The 25,733-nt window shown below is 49.5% G+C and overlaps 1 protein-coding gene across 4 annotated transcripts in view; it reads left to right on the top strand.

The window, feature by feature from the left end:
- The window catches only part of Dop1b (DOP1 leucine zipper like protein B), a 107,363-nt gene that overhangs the window by 75,079 nt on the left and 6,551 nt on the right, over positions 1-25,733 (top strand). For 3 of the 4 annotated variants that reach the window (XR_005092496.1, XM_028879981.1, XM_037209630.1), the window contains 5 exons: positions 10,220-10,364; positions 22,012-22,094; positions 22,619-22,728; positions 22,831-22,977; positions 24,540-24,601. Coding sequence is in view for 2 of the 4 variants with exons in the window: in XM_028879981.1 (XP_028735814.1) it covers positions 10,220-10,364; positions 22,012-22,094; positions 22,619-22,728; positions 22,831-22,977; positions 24,540-24,601 (547 nt within the window). In the remaining 2 variants the exon portion in view is untranslated. The remainder of the gene's footprint in view (positions 1-10,219; positions 10,365-22,011; positions 22,095-22,618; positions 22,729-22,830; positions 22,978-24,539; positions 24,602-25,733) is intronic. The other variant, XR_005092497.1, reaches the window with a different exon arrangement.

Here is a 25,733-nt window from a genome sequence, read left to right as displayed (position 1 = left end):
CTCTGCTTGGAGCTGGGAAACCTACCTCATAGCTACACTGCACCTGGTATGCAAAAAGCCCTTTTGTTCTGAGTCAGTTGCTCTGGAATACCATTTGGGCTGTGAGAGAAAGGAGGGTCTGAGCTTCATTTGCACAAGAAACAAAGCTATGCCTAGGATGCTAGAGACAAATTTCAGGTAAATGCACTGTTAGGAGTTCTTGGAACCATGCATAGCACACAAGAAAATTATTACAGGAATCAGCTAATATACATATACATACACATACATACATATATATATATGTGTGTGTATATATATATATATACGTGTATGTGTGTGTATATATGCATATATGTGTATATATGCATATGTATGTGTATGTGTGTGTGTGTGTGTGTGTGTGTGTGTGTATAAAAGCTAAAATATCACCAAGACTTTTTTTTTTCAAATTTTTTTTTTTAGATTACACTCATGATGTTAATCACATTTGTGGTATTCATAGATTACATTTACAGTATTTATTCAAATATATATATATATATATATATATATATATATAAATTTTAAATGTCGAATGTCATTTCTTGAAGGGGGTAAGAGGTCTTAATTACAGGCTTACAGCATAACGGGAGAACCCCGGAGGGCAGAAGTTTGCTACTGATGTTTTACAATCTTGCATCTAAACTGTTAATGCCCATTATTCAGGATACACAGACAAGGAACTTCCCTTAAGCATTCAGGAGGGTGGAACCTGGCAGGGAATTAGCATTGGAAGGATATCAAGGTCAAGGTCCGCAAGCAAGGCAACAGTTACCCAAAAAGGGGGCCAGGGCCCTGCAGGTCCCCCTTTTATTAAAAAATGAGCTTCTGACTTGGGTTGCGTGGGACATCAGCAGGTCACCTTACCCGTCATGGAGACGCCTGCCCAGGCCACACAGGCGCTCTGTCTTAGGTTGGTGAGTGCCCCCCAGGCATTACCCGTCTCTGAATACTCATTATCATACTGGCTCAATCGTGTGAGCTGCATGGTTAATTGCTGCCAAAGATCTCAAAGTGGCACTGGGCTTGCAATCTGTGTGTTCGATACAGAAAAGACCAACAGAGGTCCTATCTCACCCATAGCCAGTAGGCTAAAGGTAACTGAGCCATTCCCTTCCTTATTGAGCCATACTGTATGTTGGAGTCCTTGTAAGATAGTATCCCAAAAGCAACTGGAACTTGAGTTTATAAATTTATAATTTTCAAAGCCAATCAAGATGTATATAACTATTGAATTAAATTTATCATGCCCAAATAGAATGGAAGATTAACTAACTGTGGTAGCAACTTTTGTTGCCAGGGTCTCCACTGTGCTAGCTGTAGTAAGCAATTATTAAATGGTAATCCCAGAAACAGTAGCAGTGGTGTGCACCATTGTTATAACAGCAACAGCGGCAGCAGCAATGTCAAATTCTCTTCTGGATTGTGTGGACATCCACTGGCATGGATACAACTCTAGGAACATGAACCGCCAAGGCCCGTTTTTCTTGATCCGAGCATGACTTTGGCTGGCAGCTGTTCTGGAGAATCCAATCTCATGGCTACAGTTCCTATGCTTACATTAATGCTTGCCAAAGCTGGCCATATTGGGCTCTCAATCTCCATTGGCATCAGAAGGGTAGATTTTTTCATGATGACCCATTAGGTCTCTGTCATGTTGGGCTTCAGCAGCAGCCACAGGGTGCGTTCAGTGCTCAGGAATCCAAAGAGGAACCTCATTGTCCTGAAGAAAGACATAAACCAAACTCTGGGGCCACACCAACACTAGATCGGGTCTCCTCCACATGCTAGTAGAAAGATCCTTCCATCGCTTCAGAGGGGGATTTGCAACAGGAGCCCTCCAGTGCTTATCTGCATCGGATCCTCCAGCAGAATTCACTGATAAAAAAATTTAAAATATATAAAACAAGGGAAAGAATAGAATGAGGAGAGGAATGATGAGTCCCTAGTTCTCCCCTTTTTTTAACTTTAGTAAAATATTTGTTTGTTTATTTGTTTAATATTTCAAATTTTTCTATTTTTATTTTTTATTGTTTAAAATTAATTAATTTATTAATTTTTCTATTATCATCTTGATAGAGTATGTATTCTTATCTTAATAGTGAGATGTTTCATTGAGGCTTGCTCAGTAATTGAGTAAAACCAAAATTTATTATAAGCCACAGTCGTCCTAGGGACCTCCATGCTATATATATAGCCTCCATGGTTCTGTGGGTTGTAGTCTGATTGTTCTTTATTTTATATCTAGAATCTACTTGTAAGTGAGTACATACCATGTTTGTCTTTCTGGGTTTGGGTTACCTCACTCAGGATGATTTTTCTAGTTCCATCCATTTGCCTACAAATTTCATGCTTTCATTGTTTTTCTCTGCTGAGTAGTACTCCATTGTGTATATGTATCACATTTTTTTCATCCATTCTTCCGTTGACAGGCATCTAGGTTGTTTCCAGGTTCTGGCTATTACAAATAGTGCTGCTATGAACGTAGCTGAGCATGTATCTTTATGGTATGAATCAGCATTCCTTGGGTATATGCCCAAGAGTGGGATGGCTGGGTCTTGAGGTAGTTCGATTCCTAGATTCTGGTTTTCTGTATGTGCATTAAGTTTTGTTCTTAGAATATGAATAGTGCCCCCTTTTATAGCCAGCTTAATTAGATACAAATCATTTCTATAAAACCAGTGGTTTACAGCTCTCCCAGTGTAGTTTAGAACTTTTATAATTCCTAGAGGGCTTTAGTGATGTGTGTGCTGTTGGTGCTTTTTAAATCCACTGTTGACATATTTGTGTCCACTTCAGGCTAGGGACAAGAAAAAGAAAGAATAGGGGCTGGAGAGATGGCTCAGAGGTTCAGAGCACTGGCTGCTCTTCCAGAGGTCCTGAGTTCAATTCCCTCACGCATCTGTAATGAGCTCTGGTGCCCTCTTCTGGAGTGCAGCTGTACATTGTTAGTTATTATGTGGCGCTGTGTTTGTTATTCATTAGGCAGCGCTGTTTACTGTGCAAGAAAAGCCACGAGGCACGACAAAACCCACTGTAAGGGTTTATTGGGGAAGAGAACAGAAGGGGGTGCTAGGCCTGTGGGAAATGATTGTGCAGGACGAGAGAGAAGGGATAAGATGGAGCCCGCTTTTTATAGATTCCCTTCACACATGTGCATATGCCATGCATGGGCATCGATTACATGATCCCCTACATGGATGGTGTAGGACGTAAGGCCCTGGGATGACTAAGCCTCTTCCTTGGCTTCTGGACCGCGCATGTGCAGTCATGTAGCTGGGGGAGTGGCCAGGAATTTTATCATACGTGCATATAGAGCAGTCATATACATAAAAAATAAATTAGTTAATTTGAAAAAGAAAAGAAAAAACAAAATTACATTTCTTGAGTTTAAAAATTCTGATAAGAATATAGCACTTAATTACAACCCTCTAGAATTCAGTTTGTATCTGTCCTGTGATGCTGTTCCTGAGAGACATGAGCAAACATCCTCTAGCCCCAGACAGGAACAATGACAGACCAAGAGAAGGGACCCACCAGAGTCCCACTTGGTGAACCGCTGAGTTTTACAGGGGTTGCGTACAGGCGTATGGGTGAGGGGCTACAGGGGCAGAAATGACTCAAAGACAGCTGCACCCCGGAGCCCACCCCAGCGTGGGTGACAGCTGGGGACCTGGACCACTGACAGCCTGCAGGCAGATGGAGGATTGTTGAGTATCTGTTTCCTGGCTACTCAATTGATGTGAGCCTCTTCCAGGCCGCTTGGCCGGTCTCTGCCTTTTCCAGCCAGCTTGGCCCGTCTCTGGCTTCTCCAGGCCGCTTGACTGGTCTCTGGCTTCTCCAGGCCGCTTGGCTGACCTGGGGATCTTCTAGGCAGATGGACTTGTCTGATTTGCTAGGCAGTTCATCCTGTCTGCCTCCTGACACTCTCTTGTCCAAAGCCAGTGAGCCATCAGCGTCAACTCGAGAAGTGACACGTCCATGTGACACTGTCATGAATTGTCCATCCACGGTCACCAGGGTTACTAGAGGCCCTGCCACAAGACCTGGCTTTGGGTTAGAACACTTGCCCATAAAGTAATTAATATATTTATATAAATAGGAAAGTGGATGTATGGATACTTTTGGTTAAAATAGTTGGAGAGAAATTCTTAGTTGTCTCTGGTTTGCCCAAAGCAGTGATGTGCCTTCTAGAAAGGTCGGAGTCGCGGCCAGCAAACACACCCGGAGGCTGAGCCGCCAGCCCTGGTGACAGCCCCGGTTACTGAGATGAGTCTCTGGGCACAGCCAGGGTCTGGGAGGTGAGGCCCAGCTCTGGAGGCAACCCGCTTTCGCTCTCAGCATCGTATAACCGTAGGAAGCCAAAACTAGAGGAGGGAAGGATCCCAGGGCCTTGTGCGAGCCCGGAAAGCACTTGCGCGGCCCTCCACAGGCTGTATGCTGAAATCAAGGTCCTGGTTGGTGGCACTGTTCTTGGTGATTGTGGAGTGGGAGTCTCTCTGGAGAAGTGTGTTACTGACATCATCTTCCGGTTCACTCTCTGCTTTCTGAGATGAATGGAGGACATCCAGTTGGCCTCCGCAGGCTACCATGTCCTCTCCAGGCTACCATGTCCTCCCCAGGAGCTATTCCTTCCAACTGTTAGCCAGAAAACCCCTCCCCCCTGCCTTACTTATTTCTTGTCAGATGCTCGGTCACAGCAATGGGAAAAGAAACTACTAGAATCCCCATTTGAGCTAGGCTCAGCCACTGGTCCCAGTACACCAGCCAAGAGGGCAGACAAAGGGCTCCGGTGGCCCCAAGTCCATCCTCAGAGCCCTGACGGGCACTTCAGGTTTATGTAGAGCAATAATTGAGGCAGGGGCAAGAGGTGGTCATGGCAGTCCTGGCTAAGATGTGGTCTGGCTGTGGCATCCATACTGGTTCTGTGGGTGTCCTCACTTGAGGGGCACAGTCCGGTTCTGGTGAGACGGTATTACAGTTGGCGCAGCTCAGTGATACTGTGAGGCCCATGTCATGAAGATGTTTATCCACTGCCATGTTGCGAGAAAATAAAGAGGCTCATGCAGAGCCAGAGAGGGTCAAGATGGAGAGGCAGGGATGCAGTGGCCAGTGCACTTCATCCTTAGTTGTCACCTTGTGGGGCTCATTACCAGTGATTGTCCCTTAGGTGCTAATCACAAGCCCCGGGTTGAGGGGGAGTGTTGGGGGGGTGGGGTATTGTTCTGTTTCTTTGAAACTGAGTCTCCCGACGTAGCCCAGGCTAGTCTCATTCTGTGGGCAGCCCTCTCACTTCAGCTTCCAGAGTGCTGAGATCACAAACTGTGCCACCTTGGCCAGCCCCCGGGTGACTTTGTCTGAGCTTCTCATTGGACTGTAAGTTGGGGTTCCCAGTCCCTCCTCTAACTGGACAGCTTGGAAGCACAGTGGCAGCTTGTTACCAAGGACACCAGAGGTGAAGAGCCACTGCCCAACACTGTCCTTCCAGGACCCCACTGTCGGTCTGCGGGCTCTCCCCTCCCAGGGCTGGTTAACAACCCCTTGAAGGGCTGTGGAAGCTCCCGCATGAAGGAGCTGAGTGGGGTACTGGCTGTCAGTGGTCAGTCCAACTCTCAGAGCCACCCTGAGAGTTTGAGGGGCAGGGCTGCACATTTCAACCCTCTCTTCCCGCCCTGGTCTTTGCATCCCTGAAGCGCTCCAGGGACTCGCAGACACTGGTCAGATTATTAACATTCAGAAGGACATTTATCGTTTTGTATTTTAAGGATTTTGGGGAGTGCTATCTGTTAATCCCAAAGATTGGATGAGAAAGACTACCAACCCAAACCATCGTGGCCAAATTAATTAAAGCACGGGCGGCCTCCCCCTAAGGTGGGGTTTGAGAGGTCAGCATCAGATGTGAGGAAGACAAGGTTTTTACAGGCTCAGCAGAAGGCAGTTTCCAATGGGGGTTTGGCGGGCAAAATAGGCAGGGTTCCAGGAACAGGACATGAGCGTAACAAGTTAGTCTAACGACCTCCTGAAACAGACATGACTGCAAGGTGGTCCTAACAAGGCAGTCCTAAGAGCCTTTTGAAACAAAGATAGTGCTGCAAGATGGTTCTAATAACTTTTTGGAACAAAGACATGGCTACCCTTTCCTGGAACAGGAGGTACCGAACCATTTGTAGTTAAGGTTACAGGTGGGGCACAGCCCAATCCTTGAGAAACAGAGGTCAGTCCTAAACAGGAATGGGCCTAGTTTGTCTTTCCTGTAAGGTGGCTACTAAGCCCAAGATGGAAGCAGGCTGGCTCATCGCCATCGAGAATTTTCAGAACTGTATACCAGGAAGAACTTGAGTGTCACACCCATGGCTCGGCCCCGAGACTCCTGGAGGCGCCTCTCAACCACAGTCCCTGCTATGGCCCTTCCTTCTGGTCATTGCCTTGGGCGAACCCAAGTTACCCACCAGCTGATTGCCCGGGGGGCACCGGGCTCTCACCTCTACAACAGATGTGTTCTTACAAGTAGTGCAGCTGTGTTCACAGGATCACACAGAACACCGCCCTCACCTCAGAGGGAGTCGGCGGGGAGAGTGACTGGCCTGGGTTGTCCTCACTACCGTGGTCCAGTGGAGAGATGGCGTCATGAAGTTTGCATGGTTATAGAACTCAGACAGCCAAGACTCAAGGCATTTTCAGATACACGGGTGGAGGTGTGAGCCGTCACCAGCTTAGTCTGAGGAGTTTTGTTCCCCTGGAAGCTGCGTCCAGGCAAGCCAGGACTCTTGGCTTCTACACAGGAAGATTTTAGGACAAACCAGGGTAACACTGTTGTAGCTTATTAAGAGAAACTGCAGTGCAGATTCTAAGCGCAAGGCTCAGGGGAGAAAGGGACTCTCAGGGAAGGTAAGTGTGGATAAGAGCTTCTCAAAGGCGGGTCTTGTTTACTGTCCTCACAACAGCTGTGTGCACGGTACGGTGGTGCTGTGGCTTCCAAGTGACATCCTCAGAGTGTGACTCATATGCGAAGGTTAAAGAATTTCCTTTTGTGAGCAAAGTTGTGTGGTGGGTCTATGAGGGGTGCTGTCCGGGCTTAGCAATGAGAAGTGTGTAAAAAATCACAGCTGTCATCCTAAAGAGAACGAGAGATCGTTTATACTGGAGCCTGTAGCACGGATCTTAAAGGGTCTTATTAATGAAAACAAACCTGAAGCCAGGTACTGGGGTGAATGCTGCAAGATCAGAGAAGCAAAACAAGCCACAGACACCTCACCTTGCCAATTCCTCAGCTGATCCTGTTTCCTCAGACTGGAGGCCTCTGAGTCCTCATCCCAATGGATCTCAGCTGAACTGTTACTCAAAAGTCTAAAAGCTTAGCCAGCTCTAGTTCTTGGTCCTCACACCTTATATACCTTTCTGCTTCCTGCCATCACGTCCTGAGATTAAAGGCTCTTGTTACCACGTCTGGCTGTTTCCAGTGTGGCTTTGAACTCACAGAGATCCAGATGGATCTCTGCCTCTGGAATGCTAGGATTAAAGGCGTGTGAGTGCCACCATTTTCTAGCCTCTGTATCTAGTGACTGTTCTGTTCTCTGACCCCAGATAAGTTTACTAGGGTGTACAATATTTTGGGGGACATGATATCACCACAGGATCCATTGAATGACATGGCCCGGGAACACAGGTTTAGGTTACCACAAGTCCCATGTTCCAGCTCGGAAGCAGTTTCATGAAGGTTTTACAGTTTTTCAGAACAAAGGAAGTCATAAATCAAGACAACTTTAAAATACATTGGTGGGTAGACCAGAAGGCGGGTTACAAAGAGATGGCGGAGTGTGCTCTAGGCCCAGGAGGCTGTCTGAGAGCTTCCTTAGCTCCTGGATTGGTGGACGCCAGGGTTCTGCTGAGTTAATAGCTCCTGAGAGGTCTTTAACTATTATCATGAGGTGTTAGTTCAGATACGGAGTTGGGCAAGGAATGGCCATTCCAGAAGCTAAAAACAGCCCAAGATAAAGTAATTAGCCTCTGAACATGAAAATTGTAGTGTCTCCACTATAACTCCCATCAGTCCATCAGTCTCTGCAGACAGAGACTCCTCCCTGGAGTTCTCTTCACAGAAGAGACAGCTTCTCTTCAGGAACTTTCACTCATGAGAGAACTGGAACTTCCAGGTCATAGGTCATTTTGCCCAAAGTGAGTAAACACAGTTTATGTACCATACCTGACATCCTTGTTTGAGATAACTTTTGCATAGCATGGATTGTCTCTTCAGGCAATTCTGGTTTCAACAGTGGTATTGAAATTTCCTGTCAGCAGGAAAGGCAATCCAGGTGAGGGCCCCGTGCCTCCCCTTTCACCAGACTTCTGTGTCTAAGTAGAGGTGAGAGATCTTGGCTGTGGGTTTCAGCTGCCACTGATGATGTCTGAACTTCTGGACAAGTAGAAACTAGTGTTCATCTAAGTTCATATTCCCTGACATCCATAAAGATGCCGGGTCAGACAGGCGTGGCAAAATGGCTGTTGAGGGAAGTGAACACGACCCAAGAGCCAGCAGCCGTGGGTCTGCATCGTCCCAGCCGTCCACAGTCAGGGTTTGCATCAGTCCTGTGGAACCTGGATCTTCACGCCACACTAGGGTTGTTACGTTCTCAGATGTCAGAGGACATCGATACTCTTCATTGGTGACACATGGTGGTAGTGGTAGGAACCTGCTCAGGCATCCTGTGAATCTAGCTACTGACCAGACTCTTCTTTTTTGACAAGGTCTCATGGATCCCAGCCTGGCCTTGAACTCTCTGACGCTGGGGAAAACCTTGAACTCATGATCCTCTTGCCTCCCCTCTCTAATGCTAGGATTGCTGGTGTGTGCCATACCTGGCTATGTGCAGTGCTGGAGATCAAACCCGGGGGGCTTCATGCTGTCCTCTAACAACTGGGTTACATCCCAGCCCCTGAGCAGACACCGTGTGTGTGTGTGTGTGTGTGTGTGTGTGTGTGTGTGTGTCTGTCTGTCTGTCTGTCTGTCTGTCTCCTTTTTAAAGAATTTATTGGGGTAGTTTTGTTTGTTTGTTTTTTGTGTATGTGTGTCTGTGTGTATGGTGTATGCACATGTGTGTTCTACCATGTGCACACATGCTAAGGCCAAAGAAGGACATTGGCTGTCTTCCTCAGCTGCTCTCTGCCTTACTCCCTTGAGACAGAGCCTCTCAGTGAACCTGGAGTTAGACTGGCCTCCAGCGAGGCCAGTGGTCCCCTCTCTGTCCATGCCCCGCAATGCTGGAGTCACAGGCATGCTTTCAACCACGTCGGTGCTGGAGATTCGAACTCAGGTCCTCATGTTTACACCGTGCTCGTCTGACAATGCTCCTGATTGCAAATGTCTGCTCATGTCACCCCAGTCTAGCCAACTTTGTTTACTTAATTTTGTTTCGTCTTATATTACTGAAAGATGTATTTCTCATGCAAATAACAACTCCAGAGCCATTTATCTTAAAGACAACTTTGAGAGAGAGGAGTCTCCCTGTGTAGCACCAGCTCAAATGCTCCTCTCTCTGCCTACCAAGTGTTGGGATTTCAAGCATGCGCTACTGCACACTGCGTGATTTACACAGATCTTGACTGGCTTTATTGTGGTTCTAGAGTAAGGTAATACTTCGTCCCATGAACTAGAGTAAGTGGTTCTGAAGACAGAGAAAGACTCCGGAAAACAAAACCGAAGGATAAAATTGCCCCAGAGGTTCTCCCTGTCAGGAGCGCAAGGGGAGGCAGGACAGGAGCAGAATGCAATTGGTCCATGTTGCTTTGCTTCTGCCTGAGGATTAAGGCAGAGAAAGTGTTGCCACCCTGCCAGTGAGGAGGGTTTCAGCATGAGTGACTCCATGTCCCCCTTTCGTCCTAGCGTGGTAGGGTTGATGCAGCAGCTTAGTAAAGGGTGCAGGTACAGCTTTCCTATCAGTCCTGCTGACTTTGAGCTCTGTCTCTTATGTCTGCCGGCTGGTAGAGAACAGCAGCCATTAGCCCCAGGTGCTGAGTGAAGACTTGGAGCGTGGCCAGTCAGAACGACACTGTTTTATTTGGTATCTTTTAGGTAGAGAATCTTTTATTAAGTCTGATGTTGCCGCAGTGGCTCCCGATGGTAGCCTGTACCCTGTTTCTACTGGACCTTAGCTTTCCTTCTGCCTAACTGAGTCCCATTTTGCTTCTGCTGGCTCTCCAGGAAATCACGCAGAAAATCCTGGAAGCGGTAGGGACCATTGCTGGCTCCTCCTTGGAACAAACCAGCTGGCTGAGCAGAAACCTGGAGGTGAGAGCCCAGCCTCAGGTCTCTCTGGAAGAGTCTGATGCTGAAGACGATGTTCACGGTATGTGGAGGAGGGTTCGGAAGAAACGCTTGCCTCAGCCAGGGGCTCAAGTTCTGGTTTTTTAAGAAAAAGGTGTTCTTTGGACTTTCATTGACCTATGCAGTTCTGTATCAGAGAGACCTGGGATCTGAGGACCTGAAAAAATGGGGCAGATACAGTCTAACGCTGTAGACAACTGTACTTCAGTTTCAGTGTGCTTTATACCTGAATGAAACAAAGTGATGATCCAAGGAAGCTTCTTGGCTACAGAAAAACATGTAAATAACCCCAGGAAGCACATGCTAAACACGGGCAGAGCAGTCCTTTCCCAGAACTTTCTCAGGAAAGATCAGTTCAACACAGTTGCCTGGCCTGCTCTGTAGATTTTGTCTGGGAGAGCAGGAAAGCGAGGCAGAGAGCCATATCCAGACTCAGGGTGCCCCGAGGACAGCACCCAGCACACCCTTTCACCAGATTGGCTTCTAGAGCTGTGATCTGACATCCAACAAGAGTAAACACGTCTTGTAAACTGGATGTTAATGTTTGTTGTGAGAGGCACGAAATCATGTCCAAGAACAATCCAGGGAACAAAATGTACCTGAGGTAAAACACCCTCTGCCTTTCCTGGAGCCTCCCTCACAGTTCCCGAGGCATTGTTCACCAAGTGTCAGTGTTCATTCAGTCTTCTTCATATACAAAAAGGGGAGAGCGCAGGGTCTGTGTGGGGACAGGAGTGATGTTAATGAACCTGATTACGATGACCTCACAGTTTTGACATACATCGAAACATCAGGTTGTAATCTTCAATGTGCGCCATTTCTACCCATCAGATATCATTGGCTGAGCTTCAGGAGGCGCTGGAAAGTGAAAACCCACTTTAAGCACACAAACAAGCACACTGCCTTCTTAGGCTGGTCATGGGCCCAGGCTCCCACCCCATTCCATCTTGCGAATCCGTGCCCTTGTGGTCCAAGTGACTGCACATGTTCACGTGCTTTATGTGAGTGTGTGTGTGTGTGTGTGTGTGTGTGTGTACATATATATTTATGCATATATATAATTGAAGATAATTTTTTCAGACAATATATTCTGATCATGGTTTCCCTTCCCTCAACTCCTCCCAGATCCTCCCCACCCCAGCCAACTCCATGATCTCTCCCTCTCTCTCTTTAGAAAACAAACAGGCAAACAAACAAGAAAACAGAATGAAAAAGAAAAAGCATAAGAAACACACACAAGCATATACGATCCACAGAAACCATGAAAACACAAAGTTGTCAGTAAACAATAATATACGGGCAAAGGGTCAGGGGGAAAAGAGCTTGGGCAAAGCCACATGAGACAACATTACTGTTGAGGTCACTTGTGCTGACCACCTGCTCATGGGTGTGGGGCCTCCCTTGAGTGTGGTCAGTATACCCAGGGAGACTCCCCTGGAGAGAACTAGCTTTCCCTTTGTGAGCTGATGTCGATTGGAGAAGCGTCTGGTGAGGGGTGGGAAATGGTGTCCATTTCCTCCTCTCACAACTGAGACCGTCTGACTTGGGCCTGTGCAGTCCCTGTGTGGCAGGAGCCATTCCCCAGCGGTGGAGGGGTCCTGTAGAGGATGTCAGGAGTCGGCGGGAGAAGGAAGTGAGCCAGGCCATGGTGGTCAGGAGAATCTTGCAGCCTACTGACTAGCAGCCAGAGTGTTTCTTTATTTATTCAGAATTTAGTTAGCAGGGATACATTCATGATGTTCCAAAACATAGATCATATCATTTTTGTATTTGGACATGTGTTTCACTTCCTTTTGCTCATCTTTTTTAGTCATCATTAATAAACTATAACAGAACAGAGTTACCATTTCCAATCATTTTCCCTCAAGTTTTAACATCATTAATAAACAGAGTTATCATTCTTACTCATAAAACCCATAACCCAATTTTTTGAGAATCTAGAGGCATATGGCAGTCTGTGCTCAAGCTGGTTGTTTTGGTTGCTTCAAGGACACTAGACCAAAACAAAATCTTCAACCACCCTGGGCATTTTGTCATGTCTCAAGCAATGTACTATTAACTCTTAGTGGTCAGAGTGCCCAGGAAAAAATCCTCAGGCCAAAGCTGCTGTTATTATTCAAATTCTGGCATAATATAATCAATGTTCACATTTCTATCTTTATAGAATTGGTTTATATGTCTAATCCTGGCATTCTGTTGTTCCTTGGTCATATGACATTATAGTAGCTCTACATGAGCTAACTCTAAGAGAGGGAGGTCCTGACACCTCATACTTTTATCATCTTTCCACTCCACACTTTGCTCATCAATGTGTCTCTATGTAGGGCAGAGTTGTATGTCACGTAATTGTCTGAGTGTACAATGGGAAGAGGCTTGTAATCTGAACTGTGGACAATTCCTCTAGCCCACCAAATCTTGTTGACCTTTTTAATTTTACTGTGTATTGAATATCTTGTTTCTGAGTAAGTACAGGGACGGATGTTTCAAGAATGTCTCATAGCCTCATAAAGAGACCTCTGGCTTCTTTATGTGTTACAACCTCCAAGACATAAGGAAGACCTTCAAGTAGATAAGGATATCTCCCTGAAGGTGTGTGGGGGGGGATAGTATGTTCAGGACTGTCCTGGGGAAGCTTAGCAGCAGCATTCCTGGGGAGAAGGCATAAATGACTCATAAGGAATTTTCCATCAACCCAACATCCTCAAATTGTACAATTAGAAGTGCCCCAAGTATGTGACCAGAGGAGATGAGAACCAGAGGTGGCCTGGCAGCCATCACGGGGCTCGGCTCTGCTGGGTCTCTGTGATGCCACCTGTGCTGCCACAGTCTGTGTGACTTGACGTGTGTGTCCGTCTGTTGTGTCTGGGAGACACCGCCTCCTTGGAGTCCTCCATCCCCTCTGGCCTCCCCACCCCTGCCTCCTCCTGGGCACTGAGCCCTGCGTGGAGGGGTTTGGTTGAGATATCCCCAGTTAGGACTGAGTGCTCCAAAGTCACACTGTCCTGTTGAGGGTCTCCTCCTTGGCTCCCTTCCCCGGCGATGGCTGAGCAAGGCGCTTACCGGAGTCCGGTGTGGGCCCTGGGGATCCCAGCGAGAAAGTCTGGTTCACTTCTGATCATCTCTGGGATGCCAGGGACATAGGCTGCCATAGTCAACTTCTTCTGAACCTAGATGGGAGTCTCCAGAGTAGCATCCAATTATACAAGATCCTGGTGATAGACACAGAGCATGTGGTTTTCCTTTGTAGGGGCGGAGGTGTGTGGAGAGAACACCCAGCAATCGGCCAGGCATGGGTATCCCCCAGTGTCATCCCAGCTCATTCCCAGGCTTCGGAGTTCCATGGCTTTGTGTCCGCTTGATGTTGGCCAAAGGCTGAGAAGTGCTGGGGATGCCGCTGTAACCAGAGCTTCCCAGGGCAGAGGTCAAGAGCCCCAAAGGAGCCACAGTGTGGGCTGTCCCTTGCAGGTCTTGGGGTGTGGCCCACTGCAGTTGAGGGAGGGGCATGTCTGTCCCTGAGTTGTGTTGTGTGGCTGGTCTTCCCAGGCGGGCATGCTAGTCCATTTTCGGTTGCCAGTAGCTGTTCCAAGGAAGGCAGTTTGATTTGGGCTTGTGGTCCTGGGGGCACAGCCTAGGGGGTCACATTTGGTGGCATCCTCCCTGCTGGTACAGTTCCGAAGTAAGATGATGTCACCCCATGACCTTATGTAACCCTAGCCACACCAGAAGGCCTCACCCCAGGATACCATAGTTGGCTTACGTCCTCATCCTCTGAACACCTCACAGCCGGGGATTCAGTTTAACACGTAAAGCCCTAAGGGACACTCACATCATCCCCAAGCCTCAGCACTGAGAAACTGCTTGGGGTGTGCAGGTTGGTATTCTGCAGAGGTGGGCACAGAGGGCTAAGGACGCAGAGGTGAGTGCAGAGAGCTGAGGACACAGAGGTGGCACAGAGAGGTGAGTGCAGAGGTGAGTGCAGAGAGCTGAGGACGCAGAGGTGAGTCTTGGTGTATGAGAAACCAGAACACAAACCGAAACCTCACAGGTGAGAAGTTCTGATCGGTATCAGGCTCCAGGCACATCCAAGCCCAGTGCTTAAGTGGAGTTCTCTGCAGACTCTGGGTGGCTCTTTCTGGGGCACAGGCTGACTCAGAGCGGGGCTAAAAGGGCTGGAGCCTGTGGCCAGAGAGGTTGGCCAGAAGCTGGGAGTGCTTCCTGCTCCTGCAGAGGGCCTGTATTTTGTTCCCAGCATCCCTGGCTGGCTGCTCACAACTGCCCGTCACTCCTGGTCCAGGGGATCTGATGCCCCCTTCTGACCGACTCAGCACCACACTCACATGCGCAAATTCTCATCAGAGACACACTTACCCATGTAATTAAAAACAAAAATGAAAATCTTTTGTTTGAAAGGGGTGGAGCCACGTGGTATATCTTGCCACCCAAAGAGGAGGGACAGACCTGGTTGCTCAGCCCACCAGTCCTGTCCAGCTGCTGGATAGCTGAGAAATAGTGATACTTTGTCCCGTAGTGATAATCTGTCACGGGGAGGCTCTGCTAGTGTGCGGTGGGTGGTGGTGGTGGTGGTAGTTGGCGGTGGCAGTGATGGCCATGGTGGCGGTGATGATGGTGTGGTGGTGGTGGTGGTGGTGGTGGTGGTGGTGGTGGTGGTGGTGATGGTGATGATATGGTCTGGGTTTGGCAAGAGGTCGGCCTCAGTTTTCTTCAGGCCTCATTTCTTGGGACAGGTATTCTCCCTGGAACCTGAGCTTACTGACTGGACTAGTTGGCTGCCCCCCCCCCCCCCCCCCCCGGCTTCTCGGCTTCTGAGAGCCACCACTCACTGCCTCCCCAGCACCGTGGTCACGGGAGCCAGACACTGTGCCCAGTTTTTTTTTTTTTTTTTTTTTTTTCACGGTTCTGGGAGACAAACTCGGGCCTCAGGATTGCACCCGCGCTTGTCTACCGAGCTCTCTTCCAGCCCCTTCCTTTGCTGCTTTAGGCCAATAACCGCTCTTTCCCAGACGGTGCTGTGGTTAGGACTGTGGTTGCAGGGAAAGAGCGCCCCACCCCCACCCCGACCGCGCACTCTGAGCTGTTTCTTTGGTCGCAGCCGCCGCCAAGCTGCACGCCCCCTGCGGCTGTACCCATTCTGTTGTACCGGGGGTTGTCGCCTGTCTGCTGTTCAGTCGCCCAGCTCCGCCTGATTGGTGACAGCGCTGTGACCCACTCCCAGCCTCTCCATAAGCCTTGCTCGGCAGAGGTCACAGCAGCACGCAGCACTTGGGCTTCCGGCTGCGTCTGTGGCAGTGGTGATGCACAGATACCGCCGTCGTGTCGGCCGTGGGAAGCTGTCCGCAGTGGGGCGCCCCTCCACCTGACGTGTTTGTGCTGCCAGGATGTGTGCAGGTGCTCAGGGGCACCCTTGCATCAAGTTGAGACACCTGTACTGGAAAACAAGCGTCGTTTGTCTGTCTGTCTGTCTGTCATGTGTAGCTGGAAGGTTTCTCTGGTCCCGCAGCCGCTTATAAAATAATCATTCAGAGGCTTAATGTTAATTACCAATTGTATGGCCTATGGCAAGCTTTCTTGCTAGCTAGCTCTTATAACCTAACCCATTTCTATTCATCCATACGTGGTGTTACCAGTCTGCTGGCATCTTTGTTCCTTGGACGACAGCTGGCATCTCCTCTTCCTCTCCTTTCTTCTCTCTGTATCTCTGCTTAGATTTTCCTCCTGACTCTAAGCTGCCTGCCATAGGCCAATGCAGCTTTATTTATCAACCAATCAGAGCAACACATATTCACAGCATACAGAAAGACATCCCACAGCAGTTAGGTGTTGTGGGGGTTTTGTCTGCACGTGTGTCTATCTATTGGCATACCACATGTATGCCAATTGCCCACAGAAGCAAGAGAGGGTGTTGGATCCCCTAGAACTGTAGTTACAGATGGTTGTGAGCTGCTGTGTGGGTGCTGGGAATTGACGGGTCCTCTGCTAGAGCAGGCCAGTGCTCTAACCGCTGAGCCATCTCCCCAGCCCCAGTTGATACAGTCTAGGGGTCCTGATAGGGGTTTCTTTTCTTTGCCAGTAAAAGAGGTAAAAAGCAGGAAAAATCTGAAGTACAACAGGTGGCAGCAGAGAGCTCTCAAGTACAGCAGACAGAGTCAGCTGGTGAAGGAGGGCGTGGCGGGGGTGAGGACATGCACACAGCAGACAGAATCAGTTGTTGAAGGAGGGCGTGGGGGGTGAGGACATGCACACAGCAGACAGAATCAGTTGTTGAAGGAAGGCATGGGGGGGGTGAGGACATGCACCCAGCTGACAGAATCAACTGTTGAAGGAAGGCATGGGGGGGTGAGGACATGCACACAGCAGACAGAATCAGCTGTTGAAAGAAGGCATCTGGGGGGGGACATGCACACAGCAGACAGAATCAGCTATTGAAAGAAGGTATCTGGGGGGGAATGCACACAGCAGACAGAATCAGCTGTTGAAGAAGGCATCTGGGGGGACATGCACAACAGCAGACAGAATCAGCTGTTGAAGGAAGGCATCGGGGGGAGGACATGCACACAGCAGACAGAATCAGCTGTTGAAAGAAGGCATCTGGGGGGGACATGCACACAGCAGACAGAATCAGCTATTGAAAGAAGGTATCTGGGGGGGACATGCACACAGCAGACAGAATCAGCTGTTGAAGGAAGGCATCTGGGGGGGTGGACATGCACACAGCAGAGAGAAAGACCCTCACACAGCAGAGGGGTCTTGGAAAGCTGAAGATCCAGCTTCATCTGAGGTTTAAAGCCTCTGAAGAGCTTTCCTCCCTTGCACTAACTAGGCTTGGTTGGTTTGAAGACAGACAGGATGGTTGACTGGTCCGCAGCTGTTGTGTGGACTGGCTAGTCCGTCAGCAGGCAGCCTGCTGGTGAGAGACAAACGCTGCCAGGCTTTTGTCTTCATCAGGAGGGTGAGGAAGAAGCCGGCCATCTTGGTGATTCGCCACCTTTATTCCCAGCCATGGCCCCCCTCCCTGTCTTTCTGCCTACCAGGGAGTCTGCCTATCTCCTAGTCTCTCAAGGTGGAGAACACTGTCTTGATGAAACTGTTCAGAAATGAGGTAGAGACTGGAGGCTGTCGGGCTTGGCATAGAACCCTGGCCGCATTAGTCAGAGCAGTCATGTGATCATACTCCATCATCAGGAAACAGCACTTTGACTGTTGTTAAGGCTGGCTACATTGTGCAAGAGCAGAAACCAGTAGTGCCGTCAAAAGGATTTCAGAGTGGTTTGCACAAGAAACAGTGCTGATTGGCAGCAAAGCTAGTTGAGAGAAGTCATCTAAGCTCAGGGCCCGCGAGGTCTGCCATTGATCCAGAGCTTAGATGTCGTGGTCTGAAAATGTGGTCAAGGACGCTTGAGGTTTTTGGCTTGGAGAAGAGTGGGAGAGGTGAGTTAGCATTACACATGAGATGTCAGGAGAAGAGAGATGACCCCCAAGGGTGAGTCAGAAGTCACCAGCTGAGAAAACAGCCCGCACAGTAATAGATTCTGGGGTGGAATTCCCAAAGGGGCGGGGAGGACGGGTGTGTGTGTGTGTGTGTGTGTGTGTGTGTGTGTGTGTGTGTGTGTGTGACTGAAGTAGGTTGGTAGAGCAGGGATTGGAAGGATGATGTCTGGAAACCTATCTGGCCAGGATCAGGATGGAGGGGGAGCATTGGGTGGGGCCAGCAGAGAAGAGGCAGGTAGGAGACTGATGCTCAGGACCCCTCAAAGCCGGGTCTCAGGATCATGACCTGTTAGCAATAAGGACTCTAGAATGCTGTGGCTTGCTGCTGGCTTCTTGTTGGCTTCCAGCTTCTTGCTTGCTTGCTTGTTTTGTTTTCGATTTAGGGACTTTGTTGCTGTTGAGGCAGACTCTCACACAATCCAGCCTAGCCTCACACTTAGTATATAGCTGAGCATGGCTTTGAACTCCCAGTCCATCTGCCTCCACTTTCTTCGTGTTGGGATGACAGGCGGTAGTTCTGGTTGAGTCCTAGGCCTCACACATACATGCTGGGCCTCACACATACATGCTGGGCCTCACACATACATGCTGGACCTCACACATACATGCTGGACCTCACACATACATGCTGGACCTCACACATACATGCTGGACCTCACACATACATGCTGGACCTCACATACATGCTGGACCTCACATACATGCTGGACCTCACATACATGCTGGGCCTCACACATACATGCTGGACCTCACACATACATGCTGGACCTCACACATACATGCTGGACCTCACACATACATGCTGGACCTCACACATACATGCTGGACCTCACATACATGCTGGGCCTCACACATACATGCTGGACCTCACACATACATGCTGGACCTCACACATACATGCTGGACTCTCACATACATGCTGGGCCTCACATACACATGCTGGGCCTCACATACACATGCTGGACCTCACACATACATGCTAGGCCTCACACATACATGCTGGACCTCACACACAATGCTGGACCTCACATACATGCTGGACCTCACACATACATGCTGGACCTCACATACATGCTGGACCTCACATACATGCTGGACCTCACATACATGCTGGGCAAGCATCTACCCAGGAACAGTTGCCATTTAACAACCTGTTCTCACGGGAACTAACCCAGTCCCTCATAAAAGTCATCTATCCATCTTTGTAAAATTTAAATGTTTGCATTTTTTGAGAATTTCATATCAGAGTACTGTATTTACATCATGCCCACCCCTCCTTTTCCTCCCCCTCCCCCATTACGTCCCCTTATTTCTTCGCAAGCTCACGACACCTTCTTCTATGACTACTGTTTTATGAACACCCTGCTTGGTTGTTGCTCCCATGTTTATGTATTTGGGGCTGAGCACTTGAGACTGGATAACCCAGCGGGTGGCTTGTCCCTGGAGAAGACTGATTCTCTGTGGGGGACCAGCTCCCACTTTTCCCCCCAGAGACTCTTGAGGAGTGAGGGATAAGAGATCTAGATAGAAAAATAGATGAGAGAGAGACAGCTAGAAACGCAGGATCGCCTCAGGCAGGCCTGGATCAAAACTCACCAGCACCTTCTGGCTCTTCTAAAGGGCTATTGATAGGAATGCCAAGGGAGGAGCAAAAGACCTCCCCCTAACACAGCCAAGTGCAGACCCTTCCAAACACCTGTAACCACGAACGCACGCATGCACGCAGTCAGTCCATCCCCTTATGCAGCCCTGCTGGGTAAAGCAAGCTCAGATCTCACTAGGAAACCTTTGTGGGCTCCCCCAATTCTCCCTCTCTATGCCATAGATTGCCTGTAGCTCTTCATCTAGGGGCAGGGCCTTGAGGAATCCCCCCTGATTATCACGTCCACGGAGTGTTTGTGCAGGTTTATTCAGGCTGTCATATTGTTGAGGTTCTGTGGGTGCACTGTGGGGCGTTTACCCACCACCCCACAGTTCCCCAGAGTTTTCTTGAGTGCGATCAGCAGGAAATATTAGATAGAAGGATTTATAGCGGAGAATATTGCGGAGATAAACAGATAGAAAATAAAGGATAGCCTCGAGAGGGCCTGGAACCTATTCCAACGGGGCCCCGACTGTCTCTGGCCCAGGGTTTTTATAGAGACGCCAAGGGGTGGAGCAAAAGACCTCCTCCTCCAGCACAGCCAAGTGCAGGCCATCTCAGACACCTGCACTCAGGCCCGTGGTCCTGATCATCCTCTATTCGGACCTGCTGGGTAAAGCCATGAGGAACCCGAGAACGGGCTCCCACAGTCACCCTCCCTGTCTGTCATGCCTCTCAGACACTACCAAGCAGCAGATGTTCTGCTCCTCTGGCTCTTAAGTCTTTCCACCTCCTCTTCCACCTCGTTCAGTGAGCCTTAGGTGCAGCAGTTCCGTTATAGATGGAGCAACTGGGACTGTGCCCCCATGGACCTTATTCCTTGCATCTTGACCAGTTTTGAGTTTCTTGACCATTAAGGAGCCATCACAGAGGGAAGACAGAAATGGTGTGAAGGCAGTACTCATATATGAAATTCTCAAAAAAGATTTTTAACCTGTAATCTATTGCTAAAGGTTGGCAAGTAGATTGTATAAGGGAGGAGGGAATGTTAGTCAAAGGACACACCGATTTTATTCAGGCAGGAAGGGTACCTTCAAGAGAGCTATTGTACAGCAAGGTGACTACTTAAGAACAATGTATAAAATGGGCAGGGAGCTCTCCTGTGCTGCGTACATGAGACACATTAGTGTTTAACTCTGAGTCACCAATAACGCTTTAAGGGGAGAAATAAAAGCACTTCCCCCTGGAGTCGCTGAAGCAAGAGTGAATCCAGATTTGAATACTGCTTCGTGCTCTCTGCGTCTTCTGTCCGGTGTCTGTCTGTCTGAATGTGTGCTTGCCCGAGTGCCGTCTCGTGACTCCATCCCTGTGTCTGAGTGTGCCTGTGTCTGGCTGTTGTGTGACTGTGTGTCTGCTTAACAAAGGACTTTGCTCCGTATTTATTGAACAGCCCAGAAAACATCACGTCGGGGAAGGAATGGGGTACATCAGCGACATCTTTTAACTGAGTTTTACGAGGAGGGATTGAGTCACTGGCTCCGCCAACCCCAACTGACCCAGATAACAGACATCATTGTTTATCAACCAAAATCCATACATGGATACTCATTTTAGAAGGTTTCTTTTAATTTTGGTATTAGTCTGCTTTCAGCAAATGCAGGTTGGAATTTCACTGACCGCGCAGTAATTCCAGAGGAGACAAATCATCATCACACCTACACTCAGTGGGCTTGGCCAGCATTTCCGTTTCCTGGGTGGGCCCTTCTGAGGGAGGGAGGAAGCAGGAGAGTAGAGGACACAGATGGGTGAGAGGCAGGATTGTGTGGAGATGGAGGAGTGTGTCCCACAGCAGCTCCCCAACAGTGGAGACAGCCTTCAGGGGCAGAGGCTGTGTGGGAGCTCAAGAGACGGTCACGTGTGCTCAGAGCTGGGCGCCAAGGCCATCGGTAGACTGGGAGCAAAGCCAGTATTGGACGATGGACCCTGAGCATCGAGACCACAGTGCTGGCTGGTCACCCAAAAGGACTTGGAGACAGTGAGCTGGTGCTGGTGTATTTGATCCAAATACCTACATTCTTTGTCCCGATGAGGTTGTATGACTTCACACAAGCTAGAGTTATCCAGGAAGAGGAACCTCAGTTGAGAAAATGCCTCCATCCGATTGCCTGTAGGCAAGTCTGAAGGACATCTTCTTGATTAGTGATTGATGTGGGAGGGCCCAGAATAATGGGGCCGTGCCATGCCTGGCCTGTGGTCTTACATTGTATAAGAAAGCAGGCTGAGCAAACCATGGAGAGCAAGCCAGTCAGCAGCACCCCTCCATAGTCTCTGCTTGAGGTCCTGCCTCCAGGTTCCTGCCCTGACTTCCTTCCATGGAGGATAACAGCTGTGAGCCGAAGTGAACTTTTCCTCCCCGGTTGGCTTTTGGTCGTGATCCTTATCACAGAAATAAATAGAAGCGGAACGTAGACATCCTTCGTGGGTGAACTCGAGTGTGATGCAAATCCAGAGTGAAGGTGCTTGGGGACGAAGTGCGGGCTTCGGCCTCAGAGCTAAACCAATGCCTCTCTCTCTGCCGCAGATGCTGCTGCTGCGGCCTCGGCGATGGTGTCCGCTTCTGCTCCCTCCGTGTACAGCGTGCAGGCGCTCTCCCTCTTGGCAGAGGTAAACGCGGGCCCGACGTGGGGTCCCTTGTGGAAACGCTTTCCCTCTCCAGCCATCGTGAGGGCCTGTATTCATTCTGGACGCCAGAACTCCTCTTGCATGAGTTCTGACGTCCGGACCTGAGTCAGTCAGCTTTCTGTGCTTGCAACAGAAGATACCCGAGAGACTCGTTTTAAAGGAAGGGAAGGTCTGTTTGGCTCAAGAAGGCAGAGGCTTCAGTCCGGGCGGTTGGCCGTGTTGCTCCGGGCTGTGGTGAGGCACAGCCTCGTGGTGGGAGTGTGTGGAGGCGCATCGCTTCCTGGTTTTCAGGAAGCAGGGCATGCCGCCAGGGACCTCTCTCCTGCCCCTCGGCCTCACCTCCTAAAGTCTCTGCCTCTCTCAGTGGTGCCATAGGCTGGCAACCAAGTCTCTGACACATAGGGGGACACTCTAGATCAAATTAGAATAGACATCAGGTTGTGGTGTGGCACTTTTGATTGCCACTCCAGACGCCCGTCTTCTCAACGGCCTCCTCGTTCTTTTAGGTTCTGGCTTCTCTCCTGGACATGGTGTATCGAAGTGACGAGAAAGAGAAGGCCGTACCACTCATCTCCCGTTTGCTCTACTACGTGTTTCCCTACCTGCGCAATCACAGGTGACGGCGTCGTCCCGCCCACACACGGAGATGTGTCCTTTGAGACGTGGGCCCAGTGGTGGTCCTGGACAGTCTTTGACCCTGGCCCTCCTCTTCCCTTAGTGCCTACAACGCTCCCAGCTTCCGAGCCGGCGCCCAGCTGCTGAGCTCCCTGAGCGGCTATGCCTATACCAAACGGGCGTGGAAGAAGGAAGTGCTGGAACTGTATCTGGACCCCACTTTCTTTCAGATGGATACTTCCTGCGTTCAGTAAGAAACGCTCTTCCCATAAACGCGTGCTCCGACCAGGCAGTGGTGGCGCATGGCTTTAATCCCAGCATTAGGGAGGCAGAGGCAGGCTCTGAGTTCAGGACAGCCCGGGCCCTACACAGAGAAACCCTGTCTCAAAACATGTGCTCTGTCTTCAGTGCTTGGGTTTGCATGATTCTCAGTGCTGAAATGAAAGCAGACCGATAGTGACACCCCCTAAGATGTCCCTGTCATGGGTGCTCACGTCCGTCTAGTGTTTGCTGAAAAGATGTTAAATCCTTCGAAATACCGAGGTGGCTTTTTATCAAAAGAAGCACTACACTAGATTGAGGGAGCCTGTCGTTCGGAAGGAGCATGGTGGGGGGTTTTGGGGGTGCCCAGTCTGCCCCTGTCCATCTCAGTCATGAGATAGTAGAGCCCATGGTGTCCCTGGCAGTATTTCTGCCCGGCTTCCTGGCCCATGCAGTCCAAGTTCGTGTGTGTGTGTGTGTGTGTGTGTGTGTGTGTGTGTGTGTGTGTGTGTGTGTGTGTACACTTCTGTGTTGCAAGAAATTTGATGACACTGTGTGAAGATTTGTCACTGTGACTGGTTTACTAAAAAGCTAAACGGCCAGTAGCTAGGCAGGAGGTGTAGGCAGGACTTCCTGACAGAGAGCTCTGGGAAGAAGAAGGTGGTGGAGTCGCCAGCCAGATGGAGAGGAAGCAGACTGGGGAGGACAGAGGAAAGGCAACCCAGCCACATAAAAGAACATAGATTAAACGATGTGGGTTAACTCTCCAAGTTGTGGTTTTGTTTTTTTTTTTTTCTTTTGTGAGCTGGGGACCCAAAGAAAAACCTGTCTACACTTCTGGATGAATGTAGCTACACACGCATGCGCGAGTATGTGTGTGTGTGTGTGTGTGTGTGCGTGTGCGCAAGCAAGCAAGCAAGTTGGGGCTAGAGGTTCACTTCAGGTGTCTTCCTCAGTCATTCTCCATTTTTTTTTTTTTCTTCGAGAGGCAGGATTTCTCTGTGTAGTTTTAGTGCCTGTCCTGGATCTCACTCTGACAGGATCTCACTCTGTAGACCAGGCTGGCCTCGAACTCACAGAGATCCTCCTGGCTCTGCTCCAGAGTGCTGGAATTAAAGGCGTGCTGCTGCCGCCGCCACCATCACCATCCCCTTCCCCTCCCACCCCGCCCCCAGGTGCACCTTATTTTTTTTTTAGACAGGGTCTCTCACTGAACCTTGGGCAAGGCTAGCAGCTGGTAAGCCCCAGTGACCTCACACACACACACACACACCCCCCACACACACCACACACACACACACACACACACACACACACACACACACCGTAGCCCACAGTGCTGGGGCTGCAGATGTCAACTTCCAGGCCTGGCTTTTCCGTAGCTGCTGAGGTTTGGGCTTCAGAGCATGTGCTGTTACTGGCTGAGCCATCTCCCCAGTTCCGCAGAGCAGTTTTAATAGCTCTTAGAAAGGCATGTTATTTTCTTGATGCTCTTAATCAAATTGTCATTAATTGCATATTTAACTAATTTTGCTTCTTTTTCATATCCAGCTGGAAATCCATTATAGACCATCTTCTGACTCATGAGAAAACAATGTTTAAGGATTTAATGAGTGAGTTTCAAATTAATTGCACGCTTCAGGACTGGTACCCTCATAATCAGCTTTTGCCATGTCACACTTTTTCTGAGACGGGTGGGGGTGGTCCCCCTGTGTAACCCTAGCTGTTCTGGAACTTGGTTCTTAACTCAGAGAGATCTGTGTAGCTCTGCGTCCCCAGTGCTGGGATTAAAGGCGTGCTCCACCGTGCCCCTCCACAAAAGCTTCCTTGGTGCTGAGTGACGGCTGGTGGGGTGTGTAGACTTGGAGAGGACTGAGTAGTCGCCCAGGCTGTTGGCAGCCCTGCCTGCCCGTGTTTCACAGTTTCCAGGAGAGAGGCTGCTGAAGGCCGTGGGCCCCAGCCTGGCAGCTGTCGTGGAACAGCTCAAGTCAGCCTCCTGTCTCAGGCAGCTCTCACTCTGTAGCCCTGGCCGGCTTCCCACTCTCAATCCTCCTCCCTTGGCCTCCAAATGCCCCTTACAGGCCAGCACTGCCATGCCCAGCCCAGGCCTTTCCTGATTCCCTGACATAGTGCGTCATGAATTGTTTGTTTGGGGGTGTCTGGTCCCCCAAGAAATTCCTTTTTCCAAGGTCCAGCCTTTAGACAAAAGCCCCTATTCCCTCAGGGGCTTGAAGAAAGTTCCTGCTTGCTAAAAAGAGAGCGTTCTCCTCACCTCTGGCAAGAGGACATGTGGCTCTTCCATTAACGTGTGGCTGTGGTGCTTCCTAACTTGTCAGGTCCACGCTAGCCCTAGGCTCCCTCAGTCATCACACCCCCTGCCCCCCAACTCTTCCCCTTGCTCCTTGCTTTCGCAGGAGACAGTCTTGGCAGTTTGGAATAAACTTTTGCCTTTCGCCCACAGAGCAACTATTTTGGTTTCTTTCCTGGGGGTAGGGTTAGGTTTGGTGGTATTATCATTTTGGGTTGGGCATTTTGTTTTGTTGAGAAAGGGTCTAGATCTGTGGCCTAGAGAACTATCCTGGAATCCATCATTACGTAGTCTAGGCTGGGTTCAAACTTCTTTTTGTTCTTTTTTAGTCTTTTGTGATAGGGTTTCTCTTTGTAACAGCCTTGGCTGTCCTGGATCTCGCTCTGTAGACCAGGCTGGCCTTGAATTCAGAGATCCGCCTGCCTCTGCCTCCTGAG

The sequence above is a fragment of the Peromyscus leucopus genome, chromosome 12 (genome assembly GCF_004664715.2).
Source record: "Peromyscus leucopus breed LL Stock chromosome 12, UCI_PerLeu_2.1, whole genome shotgun sequence".
Lineage (NCBI taxonomy): Eukaryota > Metazoa > Chordata > Mammalia > Rodentia > Cricetidae > Peromyscus > Peromyscus leucopus.
This window is presented reverse-complemented; position numbering and strand designations above follow the sequence as displayed.